Source organism: Rhinopithecus roxellana, chromosome 6 (genome assembly GCF_007565055.1).
Source record: "Rhinopithecus roxellana isolate Shanxi Qingling chromosome 6, ASM756505v1, whole genome shotgun sequence".
In the NCBI taxonomy this organism is placed as follows: domain Eukaryota; kingdom Metazoa; phylum Chordata; class Mammalia; order Primates; family Cercopithecidae; genus Rhinopithecus; species Rhinopithecus roxellana.
The window spans coordinates 3,895,631-3,919,572 of record NC_044554.1 but is presented as its reverse complement, the minus strand read 5'-3'; the positions used below and the strand labels follow the sequence as shown (position 1 = coordinate 3,919,572).

Genomic DNA, 23,942 nt, shown 5'->3' with positions numbered 1-23,942 from the left:
ATCCCATTCAGAGCGGGAGCGGGGCCCAAGTGCTCCTCGTCCAGCTGGCGGGTCCTGGCCTGGGTGGTTCTGGTCCGAGTACCTCATAGATGTGGTAGAGGTTGGAGCCTTCATCTGGCCAGTAGTGGTAGCACTGCCGGACGCCGTTCTCCGTGAGGGGCGTCAGCATGACGATCACCACGCAGCCACTCTCCCACACCATCTGTGGACAAAGAAGGCCCGTGGCCACCGCGTGACTGTCTCATCACCGTGTGACACGTGTAATTACTGCACTCGGAAGCACAGTCCAAATTTATTCCATTCACAGGACATTTATTTCATTTTCTCAGACATGTTTACTCCGCAGCTGCCTGAGTGTCTCTGAATGCACTGGCCCATACTTTGCATGTTCCATGAAATATTAGAAATCCCTGCAAATTTATCCCATGCCATTTAGAGCTTCCTCAGTTCTAGGTTCAGCTGTGTGGCTTTCCAACTTTTGATCTGTAAAGGAAACTTTCTATAATGCCACACATAACAGCCAGCACTTCTCCAGGTGGTGCAAGTGGAACTCGGCCAACACCCTCGCTTGCTGGTGGCTGGCATCATTTTGCTCACCTAGAGAAACGTTTTGCTTGGTGAAGCTGCTGTCCTATCAGAAGCAGTCTCCGAAACGCTTCTTTTCAAAGTAGATCACGGAAAAGCAGCACTGTACTGCTGCAGTTTCATTTGTTTATACCGCAATATGGCAACACTATTCAGATTAAAGCAAATACCAAATTGATTTACTAATTCTTATTAGCCACATTGAAACACAATAAACAAAAGCACATTTAAACACACAGAAATCACAAAGACACAAAGTCCTCTGACCTCGCTTCTGTGCAAACACAACTGGCTACTTGTGGCTGTGAGCCTACATCTTAACATTTACAGCCTAATTACCCAAAACCATTAATCCTGTGGGGCACACTGATGTGGCATTTGTAGATTTTTATTAGCATATTAAATTATAGAGTGAAGAGGGGTCTGCTTTTTCTGCAATGGGTTACATTAACTTGGCAGAAATGTTTGTAAGCAACTGCATTTAGATGTAAATTTGGCATCCAAGACAGTTTCTATTTCTTTTAAAAACAGATACAAAAATCCAATTAAGATCTTGTTATTTAAAAAACCTCATATCTCAAATATAAAATGCTGTCATCGTAGTGCATGTTACTGAATTTCACATTTATATTTTAAAAATCAGACACATACATGATATTTTCCTCTTTTAATATTGATTTATGTTCTCATGGGGCTGAAATAGGGCACCTCACTCTGTATCATTTACATTGGAAGCTAACGGAACCAACTGAAGTATTTATGAAAAGCCCACAAATAAATATGAATTATGCTCAAATTCGCGCACTTCCTTTCTCCTTAGTGCCCATCCAACAACAAGATGAGAATTCAAAACGTGTTTCTTATGCTAAGCTTTTCAGGCTTTCAAACCTGCTCCTCCAAATCGGTACTTCCATCACATAACAATTTAATGTGCCTTCAGAAGGTGGAGAAGCTCATGGAAGCCATTACGAAAATGAGGAAAAACACAGATTTTATGACTGTAATAAAAATACAATGATCTAGACCATAAACTAATCATCCGGCACTCGGCTCCTTGCCGCCCAAGTGTGACATTACGGAGCCCCGTCGACTGGGGGGATCCGCGTGGCCTGTAAGCCGCGCTCATTGGCTCTCGCGTCCGCCCTTCATTATGGGGCGCCTTCCCGACTCTCTGAAGATTTGGTTAAGATTAAATCCAAATGAAACTTAATTTAAACAAACAATCCCAAAGGCGCTCTGGGGAATAATATTTCTTTTTAGGTCACTGTGTATAAAAGCAGAGAGGGGAATTTACTAAATCAAACAAATAGGCAGCCCTACTGGGTACCAATATTACAAGCTGTTCACGGATCTGATTACATTATCTTGTGTTCCTTCGAATCGGTACATAGCAACCCAATCTAGGAGGGGAACTACGGCATTTCTCCATCTGTTTCCAGCCTTCAACAGCAGTGCCTGAGCAGTTAACCTCACAGTACATCGCAAAAATCCGTTTGGATTTTGGTACGAATACAGAATATCAGTAAAAATCCCAGTCAAGTAAGGTTCAATTTCTAATCGGGGAGAAGTTTCACTATTTTCTTTCTCATTGGCTTGGTCTTTGTTGACAGGTGAAATACAGAAAGTGCTCACCCCTGGCACCTGTGACCTCATTTGGATACAGGATTTTCAGACGTAATCAAGTTAAGATTGGTTTGTGTTACAAATCTTTGAGAAATCTATAACTTTCTCTTTCAGGAAGTAAATAATGACCCAGGGTCCTTATTTAATCTTCATGTAGTTCATTAAAATAGGCAGTTTACAAAACTGTATTGTTGAATTCCAGAAATGACCATTTCTAGCACTTCCTGTTTGGTGAAGGATAAGAGAACACGGCCCCCACGACCACGTGCACAGCTGAGCACCTGCACACCCGAACACCTGCACACCCAAGCCCCTGCACACCTGAGCCCCTGCACAGCCGAGCACCTGCACAAACACCTGCACACCCGAGCACCTGCACACCCGAGCCCCTGCACAGCTGAGCCCCTGCACAGTCGAACACCCGCACAGCCGAGCACCCGCACACCCGAGCACCCGCACACCCGAGCACCTGCACACCGGAGCACCTACACAGCTAAGCACCTGCACACCCAAACACCTACACAGCCGAGCACCTGCACAAACACCTGCACACCCGAGCACCTGCACACCCGAGCCCCTGCACAGCCAAGCCCCTGCACAGTCGAACACCTGCACATCCGAGCACCCGCACACCCGAGCCCCTGCACACCCGAGTCCCTGCACAGTCGAACACCCGCGCAGCCGAGCACCCGCACACCCGAGCACCTGCACACCTGAGCACCTGCACACCAGAGCACCTACACAGCTAAGCACCTGCACAGCCAAACACCTGCACACCCGAGCACCTGCACACCCGAGCCCCTGCACAGTCGAACACCCGCACAGCCGAGCACCCGCACACCCGAGCACCTGCACACCCGAGCACCTGCACACCAGAGCACCTACACAGCTAAGCACCTGCACAGCCAAACACCTACACAGCCGAACATCTGCACACCCGAGCACCTGCACAGCTGAACACCTGCACAGCCAAGCACCTGCGCAGCCGAGCACCCGCGCAGCTGAGCACCTGTGCAGCAGAGCACCTGCGCAGCCAAGCACTTGCACAAGTAAGCACCTGCACACCTGAACACCTGCACAGCCGAGCACCTGCACACTCAAACACCTGCACAGATGAGCACCTGCGCAGCCGAGCACCTGCACACCTGAACACCTGCACACCCGAACACCTGCCCCCCCGAGCACCTGCACACCCGAACACCTGCACACCAGAGCACCTGCACAGCCGAGCCCCTGCACACCCAAGCCCCTGCACAGCTGAGCACCTGCACACCCGAGCACCTGCACAGTCGAGCACCTGCACACCGGAGCACCGACACAGCCAAGCACCTGCACACCCGAACACCTGCACAGCCGAGCACCTGCACACCCAAACACCTGCACAGCCAAGCACCTGCACAGACAAGCATCTGCACACCCAAGCACCTGTGCAGCCGAGCACCTGCACACCCGAACACCTGCACACCCGAGCACCTGCACACCCAAGCACCTGCACAGCTGAGCACCTGCACAAGTGAGCAGCTGCACATCCGAACACCTGCACACCCGAGCACCTGCACACCCGAACACCTGCACACCCGAGGACCTGCACAGCTGAGCACCTGCACACCTGAGCGCCTGCACAGCTGAGCGCCTGCACAGCCAAGCGCCTGCACACCCGAACACCTGCACACCTGAGCCCCTGCACAGCCGAGCACCTACACACCCGAGCACCTGTACACCCGAGCGCCTGCACAGCCAAACACCTGCACAGCCGAGCACCTACACACCCGAGAATCTGCACAAGTGAGCACCTGCATACCCGAGCACCTGCACACCCGAGCACCTACACACCCGAGCACCTGCACACCTGAACAGCTGCACACCCGAACACCTGCACAGCCGAGCCCCTGCACACCCAAACACCTGCACACCCAAGCCCCTGCACACCCGAACACCTGCCCACCCAAGCGCCTGCACACCCGAACGCCTGCACACCCAAACACCTGCATACCCGAGCACTTGTTGTGTATCAGGCACTTGGCTGGAGGTGCTGGAGGGGCAGACCCCAACCTCAGCTGGTGGCAGTGTCCCTGGGCACTGTGGGATTCCATAGCCACCCACGACACCCTCAGACTGCAGGGTTAGAGTCTGGGGTTACCCCTCCTGGAGCAGAAGCAGGTGCCACCATCCACCACCAGCCCTGGATCGAACCAAAGCCACCAACATGGACTGAGAATGAGCCGGAAGTGCCGGATCCCAAGTGCAGACAGCTGGCACCACACTTCAGAGAAGAACTGACCCTCCCCCATTATACACGCTTCTTCAATGCAGCGTCCCCATGCCTCGGCATCCCCCTTGAAGGCTCTAGCCATGCCAGCTCTGTGGGCCTGGGGTGGGGAGGGGAGTGACGTTGCGCTTTGCTGTTTATGATTCCAGCAGGAATGGAAGTGGTCAGCCCAGTGGTTCTCAGAGACCACCAAACACTGGGGTTAAAGCCTGCAGCCAGGCTCTGTGAGCCCAACCCATCCCGATGTGCCCGGCAGGGGCACAGCATTGCGGTGGTGTCTCCTGATGGCTGTTCAGCAGCAGCAAGTGGACAAATTCAGTAATTCGGACACTGATCCAACGAACAAGAAATGCAGACTTCAGCTGTTATTTGACCTGAGTAAGTTTACTGACGGTAGATTTAAAAACCATATTGTTGTTTGTTACAGGTTCAACGCTGTCCTCCCCACAGCCTATATTGACGTCCTAACCCCTGGTACCTATGAATGTGGCCTTATTTGAAAACAGGATCTTTGCAGATGCAACTGAGCCAAGAGTGGGTCCCAATCCCAGGTGACTATGTCCTTAGAAGAAAAGAGAAACACCTCAAGAAGGCACAGACACAGAGAGCGGCCATGCGCAGACAGGCAGAGACGGAGCGTTGTGGCCACCCAAGCCACACCCCAGATGGCAGGCAGCCACAGGAAGTTGCAGGGTCCGTGTGGGATCTTCCCTGGCAGGCTTTGGAGAGTGTGGCCCTGTTCACACCTGGATCTCAGACTTCCAGGCTCCAGAACTGCGAGGGGACGTGCTCCTATTGTTTCAAAACAACCAGTTTGCGGTACCTTGTGATGTCAGCCCTAGTAACAGATGCACCCGCTGCAACTTCACTCTCTCCTTCACCCATCAAATCACCCACAGGTGTGGAACAATGGCCACCCCGCCTACGCTTCCTATCAACACCGATGGAGAGGAACACAGGGCCTCTTCACTCTAGGTCCTTTTTGAGTGCTAAGTATTTAATCAGCAAACAAACAAAAAACAAATGACCCAACTAAAAATGGGCAAGGGATCTGAACAAACATTTCTCCAAAGAAGACAGACAAATGGCCCACAGGTACGTGAAAAGGGGCTGAATGTCATCAGGGAAATGCAAATCACAACCACAGGCACTGGCACCTCGTGCCTGTCGGGATGGCTGCCACCGAAAAGGGGAGGATGGCAAGTGGTGGAGAGGATGTGAAGGAGAGGGAACCTTACACACTATACCGTAGCAATGTGAGTGAGGGCAGCCTTTACAGAAAACAGTATGGAGGGCCGGGCATGGTGGCTCACACCTGTAATCCCAGCACTTTGGGAGGCCAAGGTGGGTGGATCACGAGGTCAGGAGTTTGAGACCAGCCTGACCAACATGGTGAAACCCTGTCCCTACTAAAAATACAAAAATTAGCCGGGCATGATGGTGTGCACCTATAGTCCCAGCTACTCAGGAGGCTGAGGCAGGAGAATCTCTTGAACCTGGGAGGTGGAGGTTGCAGTGAGCCGAGATCATGCCATTGCACTCCAGCCTGGGCAACAAGAGTAAAACTCCATCTCGAAAAAACAAAAAACAAAAAGCAGTATGGAGAGCCTCAAACAATTACACAGAACCACCGTATGATCCAGTAATCCCACTTCTGGGTATAGACCCAAAGGAAATAAAATCAGTGTGTGGAAGGAACATCAGCACCCCTTTGTTTATTGCAGAACTATTCACAATAAAGATTCGGAACAACCCACATGTCCGTCAATGGATAATGGATAAAGAAAATGTGGTATATACACAATGAAATATTATTCAGCCTTAAGAAAGAACGAACTCCTGTCATTTTTGACAACATGGATGAACCTGGAGGACACGACGTTAAATGAAATAAGCCGGACTCAGAAGGACAGGCACCCCATGATCTCAATCACATGTAGCACCTAAAAAGGATGAACTCAGGGACAGAGTAGAAGGGGGGCTCCCAGGGCCTGGGGCTGGGGGTGGAATGGGGAGCGATTGATCCAAAGGTAGAAACTTTCAGTAGAGGATGGCTGAATTCTGGAGACCTGGCATTCAACATGGTGACTGTAGTTAGTAAGAGTGTTGGGCACAGAGATTTGCCGGAGAGTAGACTTCAGATTCTCTCATCACACACAAAGTAAAGGTAACTACGCGAGGAGACATGTATTCATTAACTTGACTGTGGTCATCATTCATGATGTCTGTGTGTGTTAGAACATCAGGCTGTACACCTTAAACACATACAATTAAAAATAACTCAACTGGGTGCGGGGGCTCGCACCTCTAAACCCAGCAACTGGGCGTGGGGGCTCGCACCTCTAATCCCAGCACTTTGGGAGGCCGAGGCAGACGAATCACTTGAGGTCAGGAATTCGAGACCAGTCTTGCCAACATGGCAAAACCCTGTCTTTACTAAAAATAGAAAACTAGCCGGGCATATTGGTGGGTGCCTGTAATCCCAGCTACTTGGGAGGCTGAGGCAGGAGAACTGCTTGTACCTAGGAGGTATAAGAGGTACAGAGGTTGCAGTGAGCTGAGATCATGCCACTGCACGCCAGCCTGGGTGACAGAATGAGACTCTGTTTCAAACACACACACACACACACACACACTTAAAAAAAGCTCTTTTGAAGCTCCACTAAGATCTGATTTAAGGAAAGATGATCAATCTGAAATACTGAAACATTTGAGCTGGATGTGGTGGTGTGCACCTGTAGTCCCAGCTACTTGGGAGGCTGAGGAGGATCATTTGAGCCCAGGAGTTCAGGACCAGCCTGGGCAACATAGTGAGATCCCATCTCTGAAAAACAAAAGAAAAAACTGAAATAGTGAAACCCCAGGCCATTTTCTCTACAAAACATCCCTGGGCCCCTTCAGAAGGAAAGCTTCTCCTCCTTCTACTTAATCTTTTGTGATGTGTCCCTTCCTGCCTGTATTAGTCCTGTCTTTGCCATTATGTCTTTCCTCTGCCAGATGATCATCTCTTTAAAGACTCCATCCTAGACCAGTTACCTTTTCTACCCTCCATGGCATCTAACAGATGCTTCATTGAAGACAATTTACATTTCTAAGAGGCCGTTTGGATATTTATGTAAAAAAAAAATCACTAAAAGAAAATGTTATCAAAGGCTCGCATGGCAGAAGTCCTCCAGGACTTGCTTAAATGTACAGACAAGTGTTCAGTTTTTAAAAAAACAAGCATAGCCGGGCACGGTGGCTCACACCTGTAATCCCAGCACTTTGGGAGACCAAAGTGGGCGGATCACAAGGTCAGGAGATTGAGACCATCCTGTCGAACACGGTGAAAACCTGTCTCTACTAAAAATACAAAAAATTAGCTGGGCGTGGTGGTGGGCACCTGTAGTCCCAGCTACTCGGGGGGCTGAGGCAGGAGAATGGCGTGAACCCAGGAGGTGGAGCTTGCAGTGAGCTGAGATCCGGCCACTGAACTCCAGACTGTTTCAAAAACAAAACAAAACAAAACAAACAAACAAACAAAACCAAGCATAGTAACTGCATCCTGCTGAAGCGGTTGCCATAAACATGCATTTCCTCCAGAGCAGGTGCAGGGCCCGCGCAATTCTGCTGCACAGCTCATTTCTGTTCATTTCTGTTGCGAGTGTCCTCTCGTGGGCTGAATGGAGATTTAGCCTTATAAAGACAACGCAGCTAAATTTAAAAGGAGTCAGTTAATGGGAAAACACTTGCATTTCACTCCTTAGGAGCTCACCAACACTGGGAAGTTAAACTCTGTGGTCTGAAACAGATTAAAGAGGAAGAGATAATGTGTGTGACATCTTTTGCAGGGGAAACCCTTCAACCCCGCTCTCACCCTGCCTAGAGGACAGTCCTAAGAAATGAAGCTTCAGCCTTCACAGCTCTGGTTTCGTGAGAGTCACGGCTCCAGGCCACGCCGTGCACACGCCGTGCACCTTTGGACACGGTAATATAACCCAACGCAGGGTGACAAAACCTTTGTGATGCCGTCCGTGACCGACTCATTTTGCACCTACCTGGCTTTTTTTTTTTTTTAGTAAACAAAGATGTCAGTGTGGGATTCATTTAGGGATGACATGGTGAGGCGACGTAGCCCACACACACGTCAGCAGTGCTGATGGAAAGGCTGATGAGGGGGTGGCAGGAGGAACCCCCCTGTGCCACCGTCAGATTGACGCCTATGCCGCCTTGCAGCCCCATCCCAGGGCGGAGGAGCAGCCGCAGCAACCTCTGGGACTTTTCCACCAGCAGTATTTCTGCCGGGAGGAAGAGCAAGCCTCAGAATGAGAAGGACTTGCCACTCCACCGAAGTCGGGTCTGCGTCCTCTGGGAAAGACTCACAGCCTGCTTGTGTGCGAGCAGACCCCGTGTGGCTTGGTGTGGCCACCCTGCCGCGTAGGGGTTCCACAGTGGGAATGCACACTCACACACTGGACTTCTTCTCCACCCAGCCTTTGTGTGACCACCGTGGGTGGCTTTGTGATCAGGCATTGGACCCGCACAGGAAGTCACCTGGCCCAGGCGTCACTGAGACTCCCTGTGGCCTCTGCCTGTGCTTGCGTTCCCGGTTAAACATGCGCCTGGTCTCCTTGCGGGGAGCTGCCGCACTGGGCGGCCTTTCCTTTTCAAGATCAGGACCTGACATAAATGCATCAGATCCAGTTGTGAAGCAAGAGAGGAAGAGGAAGAGGAAGGGCATTCCCACTGTGGGAACCCCTACGCGGCAGGGTGGCCACACCAAGCCACACGGGGTCTGCTCGCACACAAGCAGGCTGTGAGTCTTTCCCAGAGGACGCAGACCTGACTTCGGTGCAGTGGCAAGTCCTTCTCATTCTGAGGCTTGCTCTTCCTCCTGGGCAGAAATACTGCTGGTGGAAAAATCCCAGACGGAGGAGGAGTCCCAGGTAGAGGAGGAGTGGGGAGGGGAGGAGCTGGGCGGGGGCTGGGAAGCAATCACACACAGGAGCAGCAGAGCCCGCTGTTCTCAGCTGGGAGCCGTAAGAATCAGTCGGAAAGGAATCTTGGACCCGTCCTTTCTATTGGAGTCCCATTTTAAATTCTGCTCGTGTGTGGCGAGAGACCAACCGACCATCTTTGCACTGTCTCGAGCAGGACCACAGACAAGCTTCAAGGTCACAGCTTTCAAACCCAAAATTTAGATAAGGTAACGTGAGAAACAGTTTCTTTCACCTTTAAAGGTTTGTGAATTTATGAATGAAAAAAGTCCAGCAAGACCAAACCTTTGAAATATAACAATGTCCTGGAAAGTCTCGGGCATGTGGGTAAAGTACTTATCAATCACGGACATGAAAAATCAAGTTTTTCCTAAGAAATTAACTAAGAACACAACTCTCGTGCTTCCCTTTAATCAAGTAACATGCCTTAAAATCAACCCAACTGTGAGGTAGCAGGATCCGAAGTCACTTCCCTCTGCTAACCTCCTGAGCCTCTTCACTCCAGTCAGTGAGATCTGTAGACGGTTCCCTCTCACGTCAGCCACTGTCCGGGGTGGAACAGGGTGATGAGCAGCAAGGACTGGGGGATGTTCTTATGCTCTTGGAGCCAGACCACTTAGGGTAACCACAGACCCAGAGCAGACGCTGTGGCCCCGGGCTGGACACATCTGACAAGAAAGGAGGCTGCCAGACACCGGGTCTGTCCTGGAGACTCAGGGCCCCAGCTGCTGGACACCAGGCCTGTCTTGGAGACTCAGGGTCCCTGCTGCTAGGCACTGGGCCTGTCCTGGAGACTCAGGGCCCCTGCTGCTGGACGCCACGTCTGTCCTGGAGACTCAGGGCCCCTGCTGTTGGCCACTGGGCCTGTCCTGGAGACTCAGGGCCCCTTCTGCTGGACACCGGGCCTGTCCTGGAGACTCAGGGCCCTACCTCCCACATGCCGAGGGAACATTACAATGGTTGTGAGTAGCTGGGGGCCGTGAACCAGCTAGGGCTGAGCAGATGCCATCTTTGGAGGATTTAAACATTTTTAAAAGTTAGGTGGTGTGGGGCCATGCCCTCTACCGAGGCCAGGCCAGGGTCATCTCTGGATGCTCTGAGGTTTGCTTGCTGGTGGTACTGATGGTGATGCCAGAAGTGGTCATCCTGGGCTGATCAAGGAAGCTGCCCAGAGACAGTGCATGGTGTGGAATCCAGGTCTGCCATCTTCCCACTCACCCCTGCCTGGACCAGTGCAGTGGCTGACACAGCAGACAGGCAGATACACAGACAGACAGGCAGACAAGACAGGCAGGCAGACAGACAAGACAGTCAGGCAGCCAGGCAGGCAGACAGACAAGACAGGCAGGCAGACAGACAGGCAGCCAGAGACAAGACAGGCAGACAGGCAGGCAGACAGACAAGACAGGCAGACAGACAGGCAGCCAGAGACAAGACAGGCAGACAGGCAGACAGACAGGCAGACAGTGACAAGACAGGGAGGCAGGCAGACAGGCGGACAGAGAGGCAGACAAGCCACTGGTACTGGGTGGTGGGTGGCCCTGCATGGTGACAGTCAGCTCTGAACTGTCATTCTCTTGCACCTCGGCCTTGTCGCCAGTGACTGGCAGGCAGTTGGAAGGAAACACCTTTAATTTCTTTGGGTCTTCTGCAGTTCCAAGTTCAGGTTTTTTTCTTAACCATAGTAAGAACTATGATCTACAGATGCCAAATAATAAAAAGGTGTATTTACATCAAGCCTATCAATTTGGAAATCAGAAAACGTATCCCCCCAGCTGAGGCTTCATCAGAGAATACTTTTAGAAAGCAGAAACTAGAAATTGATAGTGCACCTTTTTCTTGGTAAAGTGTTGATGCAATAAGAGTCAGCACGCATCCGATGCCAGCAGGACACCTGCTGACTTCAGCGAGTGCTTTGTGCTCTCCCTGGGGGTCGGGGGAACTGCTTTGTGTCTGATTCCATCCTGAAAGGCAGCCTGTTTGTCAGACAGGAGAGGCAAGGCTTGACTCTGGAGTCATCCTCTTGGCTGAGCCTCCCATATGGGGAGTCAGTTCCCGCGGTGGCTGTCCCCGTGCCTGGGCTCCAGGGCCCTGGTTTTCCATGTCACATCTGCAGACATCCACTCCGCACCTGATCGTGACAGACCACGCTGCCTACATTTCTGGTTTAGAAACAGCTGTTGTGTATCTCCTGGGCACAGCCAGTGTTTGGTGGTGACACACAGAAGCTCCCTCTGGAAGAAGAGCACATAATTCTGCAGCTCTTTCTAAAGATAGGAAAGGGGGATGGCGGGTGGCCAACTCCCTTCGGTTGACATGAGCCGCGTAGCACAGGGTGTGGTGGAAGGCGGCACAGCAGGGGCAGGCGGTAGGGAGGTGGTCCGCGATGGATTGTCGATGCCCGCGCTCCCTCCCCTGCCTCCCCGGCAGTCCTTATCCTCCAGCTACAGTCCCGCCTACAGGGGCTTCTCTGTGACAGCGGCCCTGTGCACCAGGACATGACTGGGCCAGGAACGTGCTGCGGGGCCGCGTTCCCGGGAAGGTGCAGACCTTGCTTCCCCGTGGGGAAGTCTTGGCACCTGGAAAAAGTGTCACTTTATTGCCCGTCTCTGAGGAGTTTGACTTTCACATATTCTGTGCCTTGAGTCTAAGCACACATGTATTTTGGTAAACAACGCCTACTCTGGACATGCCGAGGTCACCGCAGCCGGATCTCTCTTTTCTGTTTATAGAGATGTGTTCATGAATCACTGTGCCTTCTTCATCTGTATGGAGCGTGTGTGGTGAAGAGACATCCTGGCACTACACACGTCCGGGTCTAGAATGGGCTCTGCCTCCCACTAGCCGTGTGGACCTGGGTGGGTCCTTATGGCTCTCTGGGCCACAGCTTCATCCGGGGTAGAATTGGGCTTGCTCTATATATCTCTATTTTAATTGTAGCAAAACATATTTAACATATAATTTACCATTTGTAAGCGCACAGTGCAGGGCAGTAAGGGCCTTCTCCCCACTCTGCAACCGTCACCGTCACCACACTCTTCAGGCCATTCTCATCTTCCCAAACGGAAACCCTGTCCCCATCAAGCCCCTCCCCACTGTCCTCTCCCTGAACCCTGGCCACTGCCCTCTACTGCCTGCCTCTATGAATCTGACGCCTCCAGGGACCCCATGAGGTGGAATGATGGGAGGCTCATGACGGCTTCATCGCAGGGCCAGTGGCTCAGCCAGATGAGATCCCATACGGGAAGTGCCTGCCCAGGGTCTGGCATCGAAGAGCTCAATAGATGGGACTTCCTTTCTTCCCCCAGCCCCCTTTCCTTATGCCACCTGGACTCAGATATCCTCTCCAATGGGTGTGTGTCTTTCACTCAAGGTGGCCCCATTTGGCAGGTGGGAGGCATCTTTGCAGATTAAAATACACTTTCTAGAGAAAGGCCATCTGACAGGTACCCAGAGCCGCAGGGATCCAGGAGTAGACCGTGGACCCCTGCCTTCTCTCGCCTTCCTTCCTGACATTCAGCCTCCCCAAGCAGAGTGTTTATAGCAACCAGCGCTCAACACCTGGGGGTGTCAACAGATGGGTACAAGGTGTTAAGACTCCTTATTTAGAAGCATTGAACAAAATAGTAAAACCTCACAAAGCCAAACTCGTGTTCCTAATTGAAAATTTATTAGAATATTATTAACCCTCCTTGAGATCTAGAGTCTTAGGATTTTAAAAAGAAAGTTTTATGCACCACGAAGTCCAGACGCCAGCTGAGGCCAAGTTCCTGTGTGACGTCTGGGCGGACAGCGGCAGCGTGCATGGAAGAGGGAGTTTGTGGGTGGTGCTCTATGCCGAGGACGGCTTTTCCTGCCTCCTGCAGTGATGTTCAAAACTCTCACCACCCTGGCTGTTTCCACCAAACTCTGGCTTCTTTTTCTTTTGTGTTTTGAATGTCAGCACCCTTTTTGAATTTATGATCCCAGAATGAACGTCATATTCCAGATATGATCCCAGAATGACCAGCATAGAGGACAGTGAAAATGTTTCTTTCTAAGATCTTGATATGACTTCAAATAATGTAGCACAAGATTGTCCCATACTTAAGTTTCCTTTCCATTCTTCCTTTAAAATTGTTCCACACTTTAAAAAAAAGTGTTTATATGACAAAATGACACCCTCAACCCCAAATGGGTATTCTTTCCTTGAGGTATGTTTTATTTCTAGGCCAGTTTACTTACTAGTAACACTGATTTCTGAACTGTCGCTCAGACTTCCACAGACCCCTCTGAGATGGAGTAAGGACCAGGAATTAAGCTGAATGATTTGAAGGGCACTCACAGACAAGGAATTAATTTGGGGTACATCTTCCTTTAGGTAATGGTTTTATTTTTAGGAATTTCTTGATGTAAGTCAAATTTTGGAAATCAAATTCTTGAAATGCATCCAGTGTCCATATAGAGCTGATTCACTGCAGGAAAGTGCCGTGTGTGCAGTAAGTGGTGACCCTCTGTGGATTTTCGTGCATGTTCTGGGCTTTGCTCGCAGCCGCAGCATGGACAGAGGTGCTGTGGGACCCACAGGAAGGGGAGTTGACGGGGCCTCACGGCGCCATGCTGGGGAAGAGGCTGGTGTGCGTGGAGTGACCTTGATGCCCCATGCTCACTGAGGGGACTTCCCCTGAACTCCTCTTCCAGGGTCCTCCTTTCTGGACCCACGGGCCCCTGTACAGCATTTCTTGTTGAGGACCTTGGGGCCCTCCTGGCTCCTCTGCCTCCCAGCCTCCCAGTGACCTCCGAACAGACTCTTGATCCATCACCATGTCACGTGGGTGCCAATTAGCTGTTTGGAAAAGGTATTTTTTCTTCTTAGCCATTGTACTGGGTAGAATCATGTACCCCCAAATCCATGTCCACCTGCAACCAGTGAAAGTGGTCTTATTTGGAAATAGGGTCTTTGCAGATGTGGTTGAGTTAAGGTGAGATCACACAGGCTAGGACGAGCTCTCAGTCCAACGACATCCTTAGAAGAGGAGGGAAATTTGGACCCCGACATAGATCCACAGTGGGGAAAGGCTGTGTGACAGGGAGGCGGAGATGAGGGGGACACTTCTAACCCCCCAAGGAGTGCATGGGCCTGGGGCAGACACAGCCGTCTTTCCCATCACAGCCTTTCTCACGCTTATGCTTTCTTCCTGGAATTCGCTGATTACCGACAGAGAAGAAACACCTGTGGACCCACCTCAAGGAGGCGCTTCAGATCAGCAGCAACAGCCAGAGATAAAAGGAAGGTGCTTTGGGATGATCCATAACCTTTGGTCTGTGTCCCGATCCTTGGTCAGCATCTGGGAATGGTCCAGACGGGGGATGCAGGAGGAGACAATGCTGACTCCAGCTCAGCCTGTTGACTTCGTCACCATCAACTTCATGTTTCAAATCCAGCTTTGTCCTTAAAGGTACACATTACTGTAGGTTTGGAAAAGTTCTGCCTTCCGTGGGCGGTTGTAAAGACAGGTGTTGCTTCCTCTGCCTGCATTCTGCTAAGCCAGACAGGGCAAAGAGAACCCTAACTTTGAATTTTTAAGAATGTCAATCTTGGGGCTCAATGGTAATTATTCAATGGAGAGCAATGCCTGAGAGATGCTGACATTCTAAAATACACGGTTTTAGAGGCCCTCAAGCAAACGTGACTGTGCTAGGAAGCAACTCTCCTCCATCCTGCTCTATGTGGATTTAGGGCATCGACGGCGGGCAGCTCCTGCGTTCTGCACAGAGGGATCCCCAGGATGAGGGGGGATGTGGAAGCAATGACGTCGTGGTCAGGGAAGTCTGCAGGAAGCAAAATGAAGCAAGTTTCTTTAGTTCAGGATTTCTTGGAGGCTCTGCTGGGCTGGCGCACTTGAGAACATCCTGGGAGGGCTGAGACTACTGGCTATGAGCTCTTGTCTTAGAAGAGCTGTGACCAGGTTGAGGGACGCTGGGGTTTCCTGGAACCACCTGATACCTGCTGACGGAGATGTGTCTTGAAATTGTCTTGCATTTCACCTTGCTTTAAAATTTGTCTCTACTTACTTCATTTAGAGATGCATTATTTCAATTTCAAGAATGTATGCTCTTTGATAATCACTCTAAAACAGTTCATAAGATGTAAACACTGATCAAATGAATTGCCTCTAACAATTGCAACTATCCATAATAAACAGTAAGAAATATGGTTCACGCCTTATATTCACTAGCCATGTGAATCTGGACACGCTATGAGCCTCTGAGTCTCACGGACCACAAAGACTACAGGTCAGCATGTGAGAGCTTCACACAGGACCCGGCACCTGCTGAACAGAGGGCGGAATGTGGGCATCATCATGGTCGTTGAGTGTGGACGCCAAGAACCTTCACACAGGACGGAGGGTGGATGTGGCACCTGCTGAACGGAGGGTGGATGTGGGCATCATCGTGGTCGTTGAGTGTGGACGCTGAGAGCCTTCACACAGGATGGAGGGTGGATGTGGGCATCATCGTGGTTGTTGAGTGTGGACGCCAAGAGCCTTCACACAGGACGGAGGGTGGATGTGGCACCTGCTGAACGGAGGGTGGATGTGGGCATCATCGTGGTCATTGAGTGTGGACGCCAAGAGCCTTCACACAGGACGGAGGGTGGATGTGGCACCTGCTGAACGGAGGGTGGATGTGGGCATCATTGTGGTCGTTGAGTGTGGACGCTGAGAGCCTTCACACAGGATGGAGGGTGGATGTGGGCATCATCGTGGTTGTTGAGTGTGGACGCCAAGAGCCTTCACACAGGACGGAGGGTGGATGTGGCACCTGCTGAACGGAGGGTGGATGTGGGCATCATCGTGGTCGTTGAGTGTGAATGCCGAGATCCTTCACACAGGATGGAGGGTGGATGTGAGCATCACCGTGACTGTTAAGCATGGACACCCTCCAGACCCTGTGGCTTTGCTGGACAGAGAAGTCTTGCACAGGTGAGGAGATGAAGTTGATGTTGGGCTGTGGGGGCCCAAGGGCTCATAAAAACGAAAGAACACATATTCGGGGGCACCCCACGCCACACACAAATAAGCACGTTTTGGGTAATGGGTTGAGGTGGATGAAAACTCGGGTGGTATTAGGACTCCGTGGGCATTCCCTGCCTGCCCTCCAATTCCAAACACTCTGTCCTTTTCCCTGAGAAGCCGGGATGAGCATGTGCAGCAGGGGGCGTCCCTGCGTGGGCCCTGGGGCTCCATTCTAAGGGTAGAGCTGGGACAGATGGGTCCATGTTCCAGGAAGGCAGGTGTGTGCCATGCAAAGAAGACCTTCCTACCATGAAACCCCGAGGTGATGGGCCCCAGGCTGCCATCTTCCCTGGGACAGGCATGTTCTCACCGGGTTGGGTGACTCCCCAGCGGTGACAAGGAGGGAACTCAAGTGCCCCAGGGTGCTGGGACCAAGAGCCCCCAGAACCATCCAAGTGTCACAGGTTCGCCGTGCCATGCCGGGATTACAAGCTTCAACAATGTCACACAGAGATAGTTTAGTTTTGTTTGTTTATTTATTTATTTATTTTCAATAGCATGAAGACACAGGCAGACACAAAGAGCAGGTCATACCGACGTGTTTTAGATCCTGGTGTCATCCCAGCTGCCCTGGGTAAGTGATGCCATCTCTCCAATACCCACATGCCTTGCCCATAAAATGGGATGATGGCAACTGAGGATTCAAATGCTCACCATGCAAGGGTGCTCGGAAGCCCTCAGAAACCCTGGTCTGTTCCTGACTTTTCTGGAAAGCCCTCAGAGACTGTTCTCAAGGGCGGAGAGAGGAGGCTGTCCTTCCTGTAATCGGAGTCATGCGAGGCTGACGGGAAAGCCGGGAGAGGGAAGTACAGGGAATAGGAAGAGCCTGGAGCAGAAATGAATTTACCGACTCCGGTGCACGGCGACATTAGGAAACGTCTCACCCCAGTGCTGCACGGGCGCCCATGGATCGCCAGGAGGCCCAGGCTGTGGATCGCCAGGAGGCTGCAGCCTGGTCCCGGCATCACTGCTGCGACAGGCACCTCCCTACCTGGATTCTGCCACGTGGGATTCTGCATTGCTTCCCACCTTTGTCCCCAGCTCGAATCTCCTTAGGAGATCCTCTCTGCCAGGCTCGGGGACGGCTGGTGTGCCCGACATGTGGCCAGCGCCTGTGCTCCTGTGGTAACTCACGGCCACGTTCCAGGTTCCAGAACCCATTCCTATTCAGCTTTGTCATGTGGCTGGTGAGGGGGGACCCGGGGACAGCTGGAGAATGAAGACCCCCCTGCCCTCTGCGTGTTGCTCTATTTGCTGACGTTTGACGTTCACATCAGCCCTCGTGTCTGTGCCTCCGTCTGTGTGACCTGGGCTTGCGCTGAGTAGAGAAGCACCGCCTGGCCTTTAGATGCCCTGCGGGACTCGAGGAGAGGAGGATAAACTGCACGGGGGCCCTGCTGTGACCATCATCATAACAACACCATGGAAAACAGGCTCATTTTTCAATAACATGGAATGATGTAAACACTTACTAACTTTATCCTCGCTGTTTTATAAAATGCAAATGTAAAGTGGCTTAAAAGTAATGATCTTGAAAACATTACATCTCTCAAAGGGAATTTTTTCATACTCAAGTTTTGGAAAACAAAAGATTGATAATAAAAAATACGAACGGACTGAAATTCTGATATAAGTAACATTTGATGAGTGTCTGTAAGAAGTTTGATTGGCTTAATCAGATTCAAGACACGATTTGTGACCCAGTTATTGAGATCTTCCTTTCAGAGAGATTTTAATTTTAAAAAGTTCACCTGCCAAAAGTCAGCCACGGTGGCGGGCAGCGGTCCCTGGGTGGCGATGTACGCGGGGTTCCTCGGGTCGTGATCCATCTGTGGAGACAAGACCACATGACAGCGGTTAGCCAGGAGGTTAGGAAGCCCGGCGGTTAGGAAACCCAGAGGTTAGGAAGCCCAGAAGCAGAGCCCGGGTTCAGGAGGAGGGAAGGGTGGCATCTCCTGAGCTGAGCAACACACAACTTGCCCTTTGCTGATTCAAACGAGCACCTGGCACAGATGGGGACCCAGCCATCCTGAGCTGAGCCACCGCGTCTGAAGACCCAGCCGTCCTGAGCTGAGCCACCATGTCTGAAATGCTTTCCTTATACCTGAGGTTGCGGTTCTAAGAGTGGCATCAACAGAAATGAAGACCAGTAGCCCAAGGAGTGCAGACAGCTGTCATTAGCCCACTCAGCAGGTACGGCCCCATGACATGGATGAGCTTTCCAGCCTGCAAGTGACCCCAGAGCTTCCTGGCCACGGAGCCCACCCAGGCTGCCCTGTGTTCAGGTGAACGAGCTTCTTGCTAGAGACACAGGGCTGGCTGGGCTGAGGCTGAGCTCCAGGCTCTCAATGGAGAGTGTGAACGTGGTTCCTCCAGGCCCCAAGGACAAACTTGCCAGCGTCCTGGGAGAACGAACCAGCGCTACCTCCTGCTTCCCTGCTGGAGTTAACTTGTCGTGTGTGGGGGTTTGTTTTTGTGTATCCTGGAAAGGGAGCATGGGCAGAGCTGGTTGGCCTGGGCTTGGGCCTGGGTCTGCAGCAGAGCCAGGGTGGAAGGGGCCATGGGCAGAGCTAGTCGACCTGCGCTTGGGCCTGTGTCTGTGGCAGAGCTAGGGCAGAAGGGGGCATGGGCAGAGCCAGAGTAGAAGGGGGCACGGGTAGAGCCGGTTGGCCTGGGCCTGGGTCTGCGGCAGAGCCTGGGCAGAAGGGGGCATGGGAAGAGCCAGTCGGCCTGGGCCTGGGTCTGCGGCAGAGCTGGGGTAGAAGGGGGCACGGGCAGAGCCGGAGTGGAAGAGGGCACGGGCAGAGCCGGAGTGGAAGGGGGCACGGGCAGAGTTGGGTGGCCTGGGCCTGGGCCTGGGTCTGTGGCAGAGCCGGGGCAGCAGGGGGCATGGGCAGAGCCAGTTGGCCTGGGCCTGGGTCTGCAGCAGAGCCAGGGTGGAAGGGGGCATGGGCAGAGCCGGTTGGCCTGGGCCTGGGTCTGTGGCAGAGCCAGGGTGGAAGGGGGCACGGGCAGAGCCGCGGCGGAAGGGCCTTGCTGGGAGTGGCTTTCTGTTCTGTTTCCTCACCAGGCAGGGACCAGAAACAAAGAGCGCAGGTGTGGGCTCTCTGGCTCCCCAGTTTGTCCGAACGCATCCTGCTAGCTCCAATGGGAGAAGGTTGGCTTAGAAGACCATAATTATTACATTTATTTCGAAGATTAAGCACAGAAAAAAAAGAAAAAAGAACATGAGGACAAAGCCTCGAGAGGCAAGCAGGATTTGAGCACATTGCTGAGGGGAGTCAGATGGAGGCGGCTCTGTCTCCCAGAGGGCAAGTCCAGGCCACCCTGCAAAGGACATGAAGACACCAGGTCATCTCCATCATCCCCAGGACTCACCAGCTCCTCCCCCACACCTCCCAGAAGCATCTGCAGAGACTGACTCCCAGAGAGCTGGATGCTGCGCTGGGGGAACCTCACCTTGGGGAGGCAGCTGCTTGTGCAGCCGAAGCACAGTCCTTCCTTCTATTGTGTCTAGGACTAAAATGTACTCTTTTGCTATCAGGGTTTGATTCGAGATTTATGATGCTCCAGATTTCAAGGTAATTATTAAGAATACATTTCTCATTGTTCAATTCCCACCTATGAGTGACTAGAACTTAAAGTATAACAAACAATAAAAAAATAAAAAAACAAAAAAAATTATTTTTTACATCACAAAAAAACCCCCAAAAAACCAAAAAGAATAAATTTCTTAACACAGTGAAAAACGAGCAAGTTTTAACCCTATGTAATTTTAAGCCAATGCATGAGGACATCAGTGGTGGCCCCAGTGTCACCTTGAGCGTTGCTGCTTTTGGGAAGCTGACGTGGGGCACGTTTTCTTTAACAGCGAGCCAGTGAGTCCCCATGCAGCCGTCACCAGCCCCAGAGATGATGGCTGTCAGCACAAAAGAAGGCACCAAATGCACCTTATAATTATGTTCACCATAAAAGAGGGGCGAGCATAAAGGAACAGATGTAAGTTATTCTCACAGAACAACACGGTGACGCTAGCCGGGGGCTGGGGGGAGGCAGGGAGAAAAGCTTTTTGTGCATCTGATTTAGTGATTCATAATTAAAACCGGACCTCATTTTGAAATTCGCCACAACACACACAATACAGGTAAAATTATGTTACTGCCACTGAAAGCCCCAATTAGAATGTTTCAGTAGAAAAATGCTTAGCAGAAATAAGGAGTTTCGATTTTTTGAAATATGCATTTGTTGGGGGTGACAGCTATTTACAGAGACCCCGTCTCTTCCCTGCAAATAGTAATGCATAAAAAGGAAAATCCCACCTCCTTCTTAAATGTGCTTTTTTTTTTTTTTCCAGAGCAATTTCTACAACAACACATTTTAAAATTGTAAGCATGTTCAAAACTAGCACATTTAGTTGCTTTCAAAATGAGAAAAAGGTGATTGAAAGTAAAATTCTGGATAGGGTTGCAGGAGGGTCGATAAGGTGACTGTTGAGTTAGGTCTGAATTGTTAAGGTGTCCTAAAGTCCACACACCCATCACCTGTTCCAATGCCCAAGACAGAAGCAAATACAGTCAGGGTGCTGCAAGGGGATGGCTGAACACGAAGTACGGGCTGCGCAGACTGAGTGGGGACCGGCTTCACCTCCCTCCTGCCCACCTGCCGTCCTTTGGGGGCCACTGGGAAGGTGGGAACAGCATGATGATCCGAGTGGTGACATGTGTTATCGGTTTCACAATAATTCAGGAGACAATTACAATCATTTAATTCCTGGCACATTCTGTTGAACAGAAAATGATTCTGGGCAGAAGGATTTTGTGCAAGCGGCAACTGTGAAGGCCACAGGCGGCCTCCTTGCGATTTCACGCAGCCTTCGAGGAAAAGTCAAGCAAATACTTAACTGGCCAGGCAGAGATTTTATTACATTTAAGGTTTTCAGGCAGGATAAGTGACTGTGGAGGAAATCAAGTGAGTTTCTACTAGCACTGGTTTTTCCAGTGAGGGCATTTGCCTGACGACCCGACGTGGCAGGTGTGTGTCCCTCCACCTTTCTCGCTCAGTGATGACACAGCACCCACTCTGGCTTCCTCCCATCTTCGTTCTTAATCTCCACCTCCTACTCATTGCTCTGTTTCATTGCAATATACTTTTTATTTGTATGACTGTTATGTTCCCGACACAAACTGCCTGACTGTGGGAAAAGGCCTGTCCGTGTCTCCAGGCCTCAGTCTCCGTATCTGTACAGTGGGTATGCTCAGGGAGTGAGGAGCTTGGATGTCACAGTCTCCAGGCCTCAGTCCCGATATCTGTACGGCGGGTGTGCTCAGGGAGTGAGGAGCTTGGACTGTCACAGTCTCCAGGCCTCAGTCCCGATATCTGTACGGCGGGTGTGCTCAGGGAGTGAGGAGCTTGGACGTCACAGTCTCCAGGCCTCAGTCCCGATATCTGTACGGCGGGTGTGCTCAGGGAGTGAGGAGCTTGGACGTCACAGTCTCCAGGCCTCAGTCCCTATATCTGTACGGCGGGTGTGCTCAGGGAGTGAGGAGCTTGGACGTCACAGTCTCCAGGCCTCAGTCCCTATATCTGTACGGCGGTGTGCTCAGGCAATGAGGAGCTTGGATGATGCAGTTTCTAAGTGTCCTTTAGCTCTGGATTCCAGCACACATGCATGCGCAGACTCATCTGTGTCTATGTGTGTGTCCTGGTGTAGGTGGTCATCCTGAAACTTTTTCAGTGAACGCCAAGTTTTCAGTGAACGCCAAGTTTCAGTGAACGCCAAGTTCAGTGAACGCCAGTGGTCTGCGGCCCGCAAACATGTGTCCATACTGTCCTCAGTGAACCACAGAAGAAGGAAGGACACTGCTTCCTCAAGCACAGAGCTGCCGTGCCCTCCAGTGGTGTGCAGGGCCAAGCGTCTGAACGGTGAGGTGCAGTCATTTCCGAGCGTTTTCTCCCCAGATGGGGGCTTCCGCGGCAACACATCCCACCTGGAGAGGCCGGTACCACAGAGAATCCAGTGTGACTTATTCCAAGTGACTTCATGAAAATCAATGGCCAGAAGCCAAGTACAATGAAGAGTATAATTCGGTTTTTACTTTCTGTTTTTGAGATGGAGCCTCATCCTGTCTCCCAGGCTGGAGTGCAGTGGTGCTGTCTTGGCTCACTGCAACCTTTGCCTCCTGGGTTCAAGCTATTCTCCTGCCTCAGCCTCCACAGTGGCTGGGATTACAGGCATGCGCCACCACACCCAGCTAATTTTTGTATTTTTAGTAGATGGGGTTTCACCATGTTGGCCAGACTGGTCTCGAACTCCTGACCTCAGGCAGTCCACCTGCTTTCGCCTCCCAAAGTGCTGAGATTATAAGTGTGAGCCACTGCACCCGGCCTACTTTTTAAAAATAAAAATAAAACCCATTTGTCTGTGTTGACTCTATTATCCCTTAGTCAACTGATTCTTAGGAAGATGTCATACGAACTAGCAGGCTAGTGAGGTGTGTTCCTCTGTCTCTGAATACACAGTGTAAAGACGGCCTAGTGATGCGCCTTATGCTGTCGGAGGATAATTACTAAACAAGGATCTTTACAAACTCTAATCTGCATGAAAAACTTAGCCACATTTTCCCCAATATTCCAAACAAAGTTCATTTTAGAAATGAAGCACTCAGCATGTCAGGACCACTGGACTGTGTTCTGTAGTCCTCAACAGCCTCGATGGTGGCAGAGGAACCCACTGTGGGGCAGGTGAAGGGAACGCCAGTTTCTGCTCCCAAACCAACCCCGGCCTCGGGCAGCCATGACCTAAACATCTTAAGATGATCTGGCTGGCTTTGGGGAAGGACACGGCGGGGGGTGTCACGTCTTTAGTCTGAAATCTTGCGCAAAGGATAAGTACATGCCTCATCTGCAGGTATTTCTACCTGCCCACCTCTCCACCTGCCTTTCCTAACATTTAAAGCAAATTTCATGAAATGGTTTCTTGAAAACAAACAAACATCTGACTTGTCAAGTCCCTTTTCCAAATACTAAGTCTTAATATGGAAATTTATTGGGAAATTGTAGCTTCGATAATCAATGGGAGATTGACTTGTTTTTTTGATACAGGGTCTCTTGTTCTTTAGCCCAGGCTGGAGTGCAGTGGCATGATCTCAGCTCACTGTAACCTCTTCCTCGTGGTTTCAAATGATTCTCCTGCCTCAGCCTCCAGAGTAGCTGGGATTACAGGTGTGAGCCACCACGCCTGGTTAGGTTTTGTGTTTTTAGTAGAGATGGGGTTTCAACACATTGGGCAGGCTGGTCTTAAACTCCTGAACTCAAGTGATTCACCCGCCTCAGCCTCCCAAAGTGCTGGGATTACAGGCATGAGCCACTGCACCCAGTCAGGAGATGGACTTTTGAACTTGAAATATTTTTATATTGTATTCTTAGGAGTTG

At 51.2% G+C, this 23,942-nt stretch overlaps 1 protein-coding gene across 1 annotated transcript in view; it reads right to left on the bottom strand.

Moving 5' to 3' along the window:
- LOC104671765 (protein tyrosine phosphatase receptor type N2) overlaps positions 1 to 23,942 on the bottom strand; it is a 521,621-nt gene that overhangs the window by 43,083 nt on the left and 454,596 nt on the right. The window contains exons 8-9 of the mRNA XM_030932929.1: positions 18,263 to 18,340; positions 83 to 202 (exon numbers count right to left, since the gene is read on the bottom strand). Coding sequence (XP_030788789.1) covers positions 83 to 202; positions 18,263 to 18,340 — 198 coding nt within the window. The remainder of the gene's footprint in view (positions 1 to 82; positions 203 to 18,262; positions 18,341 to 23,942) is intronic.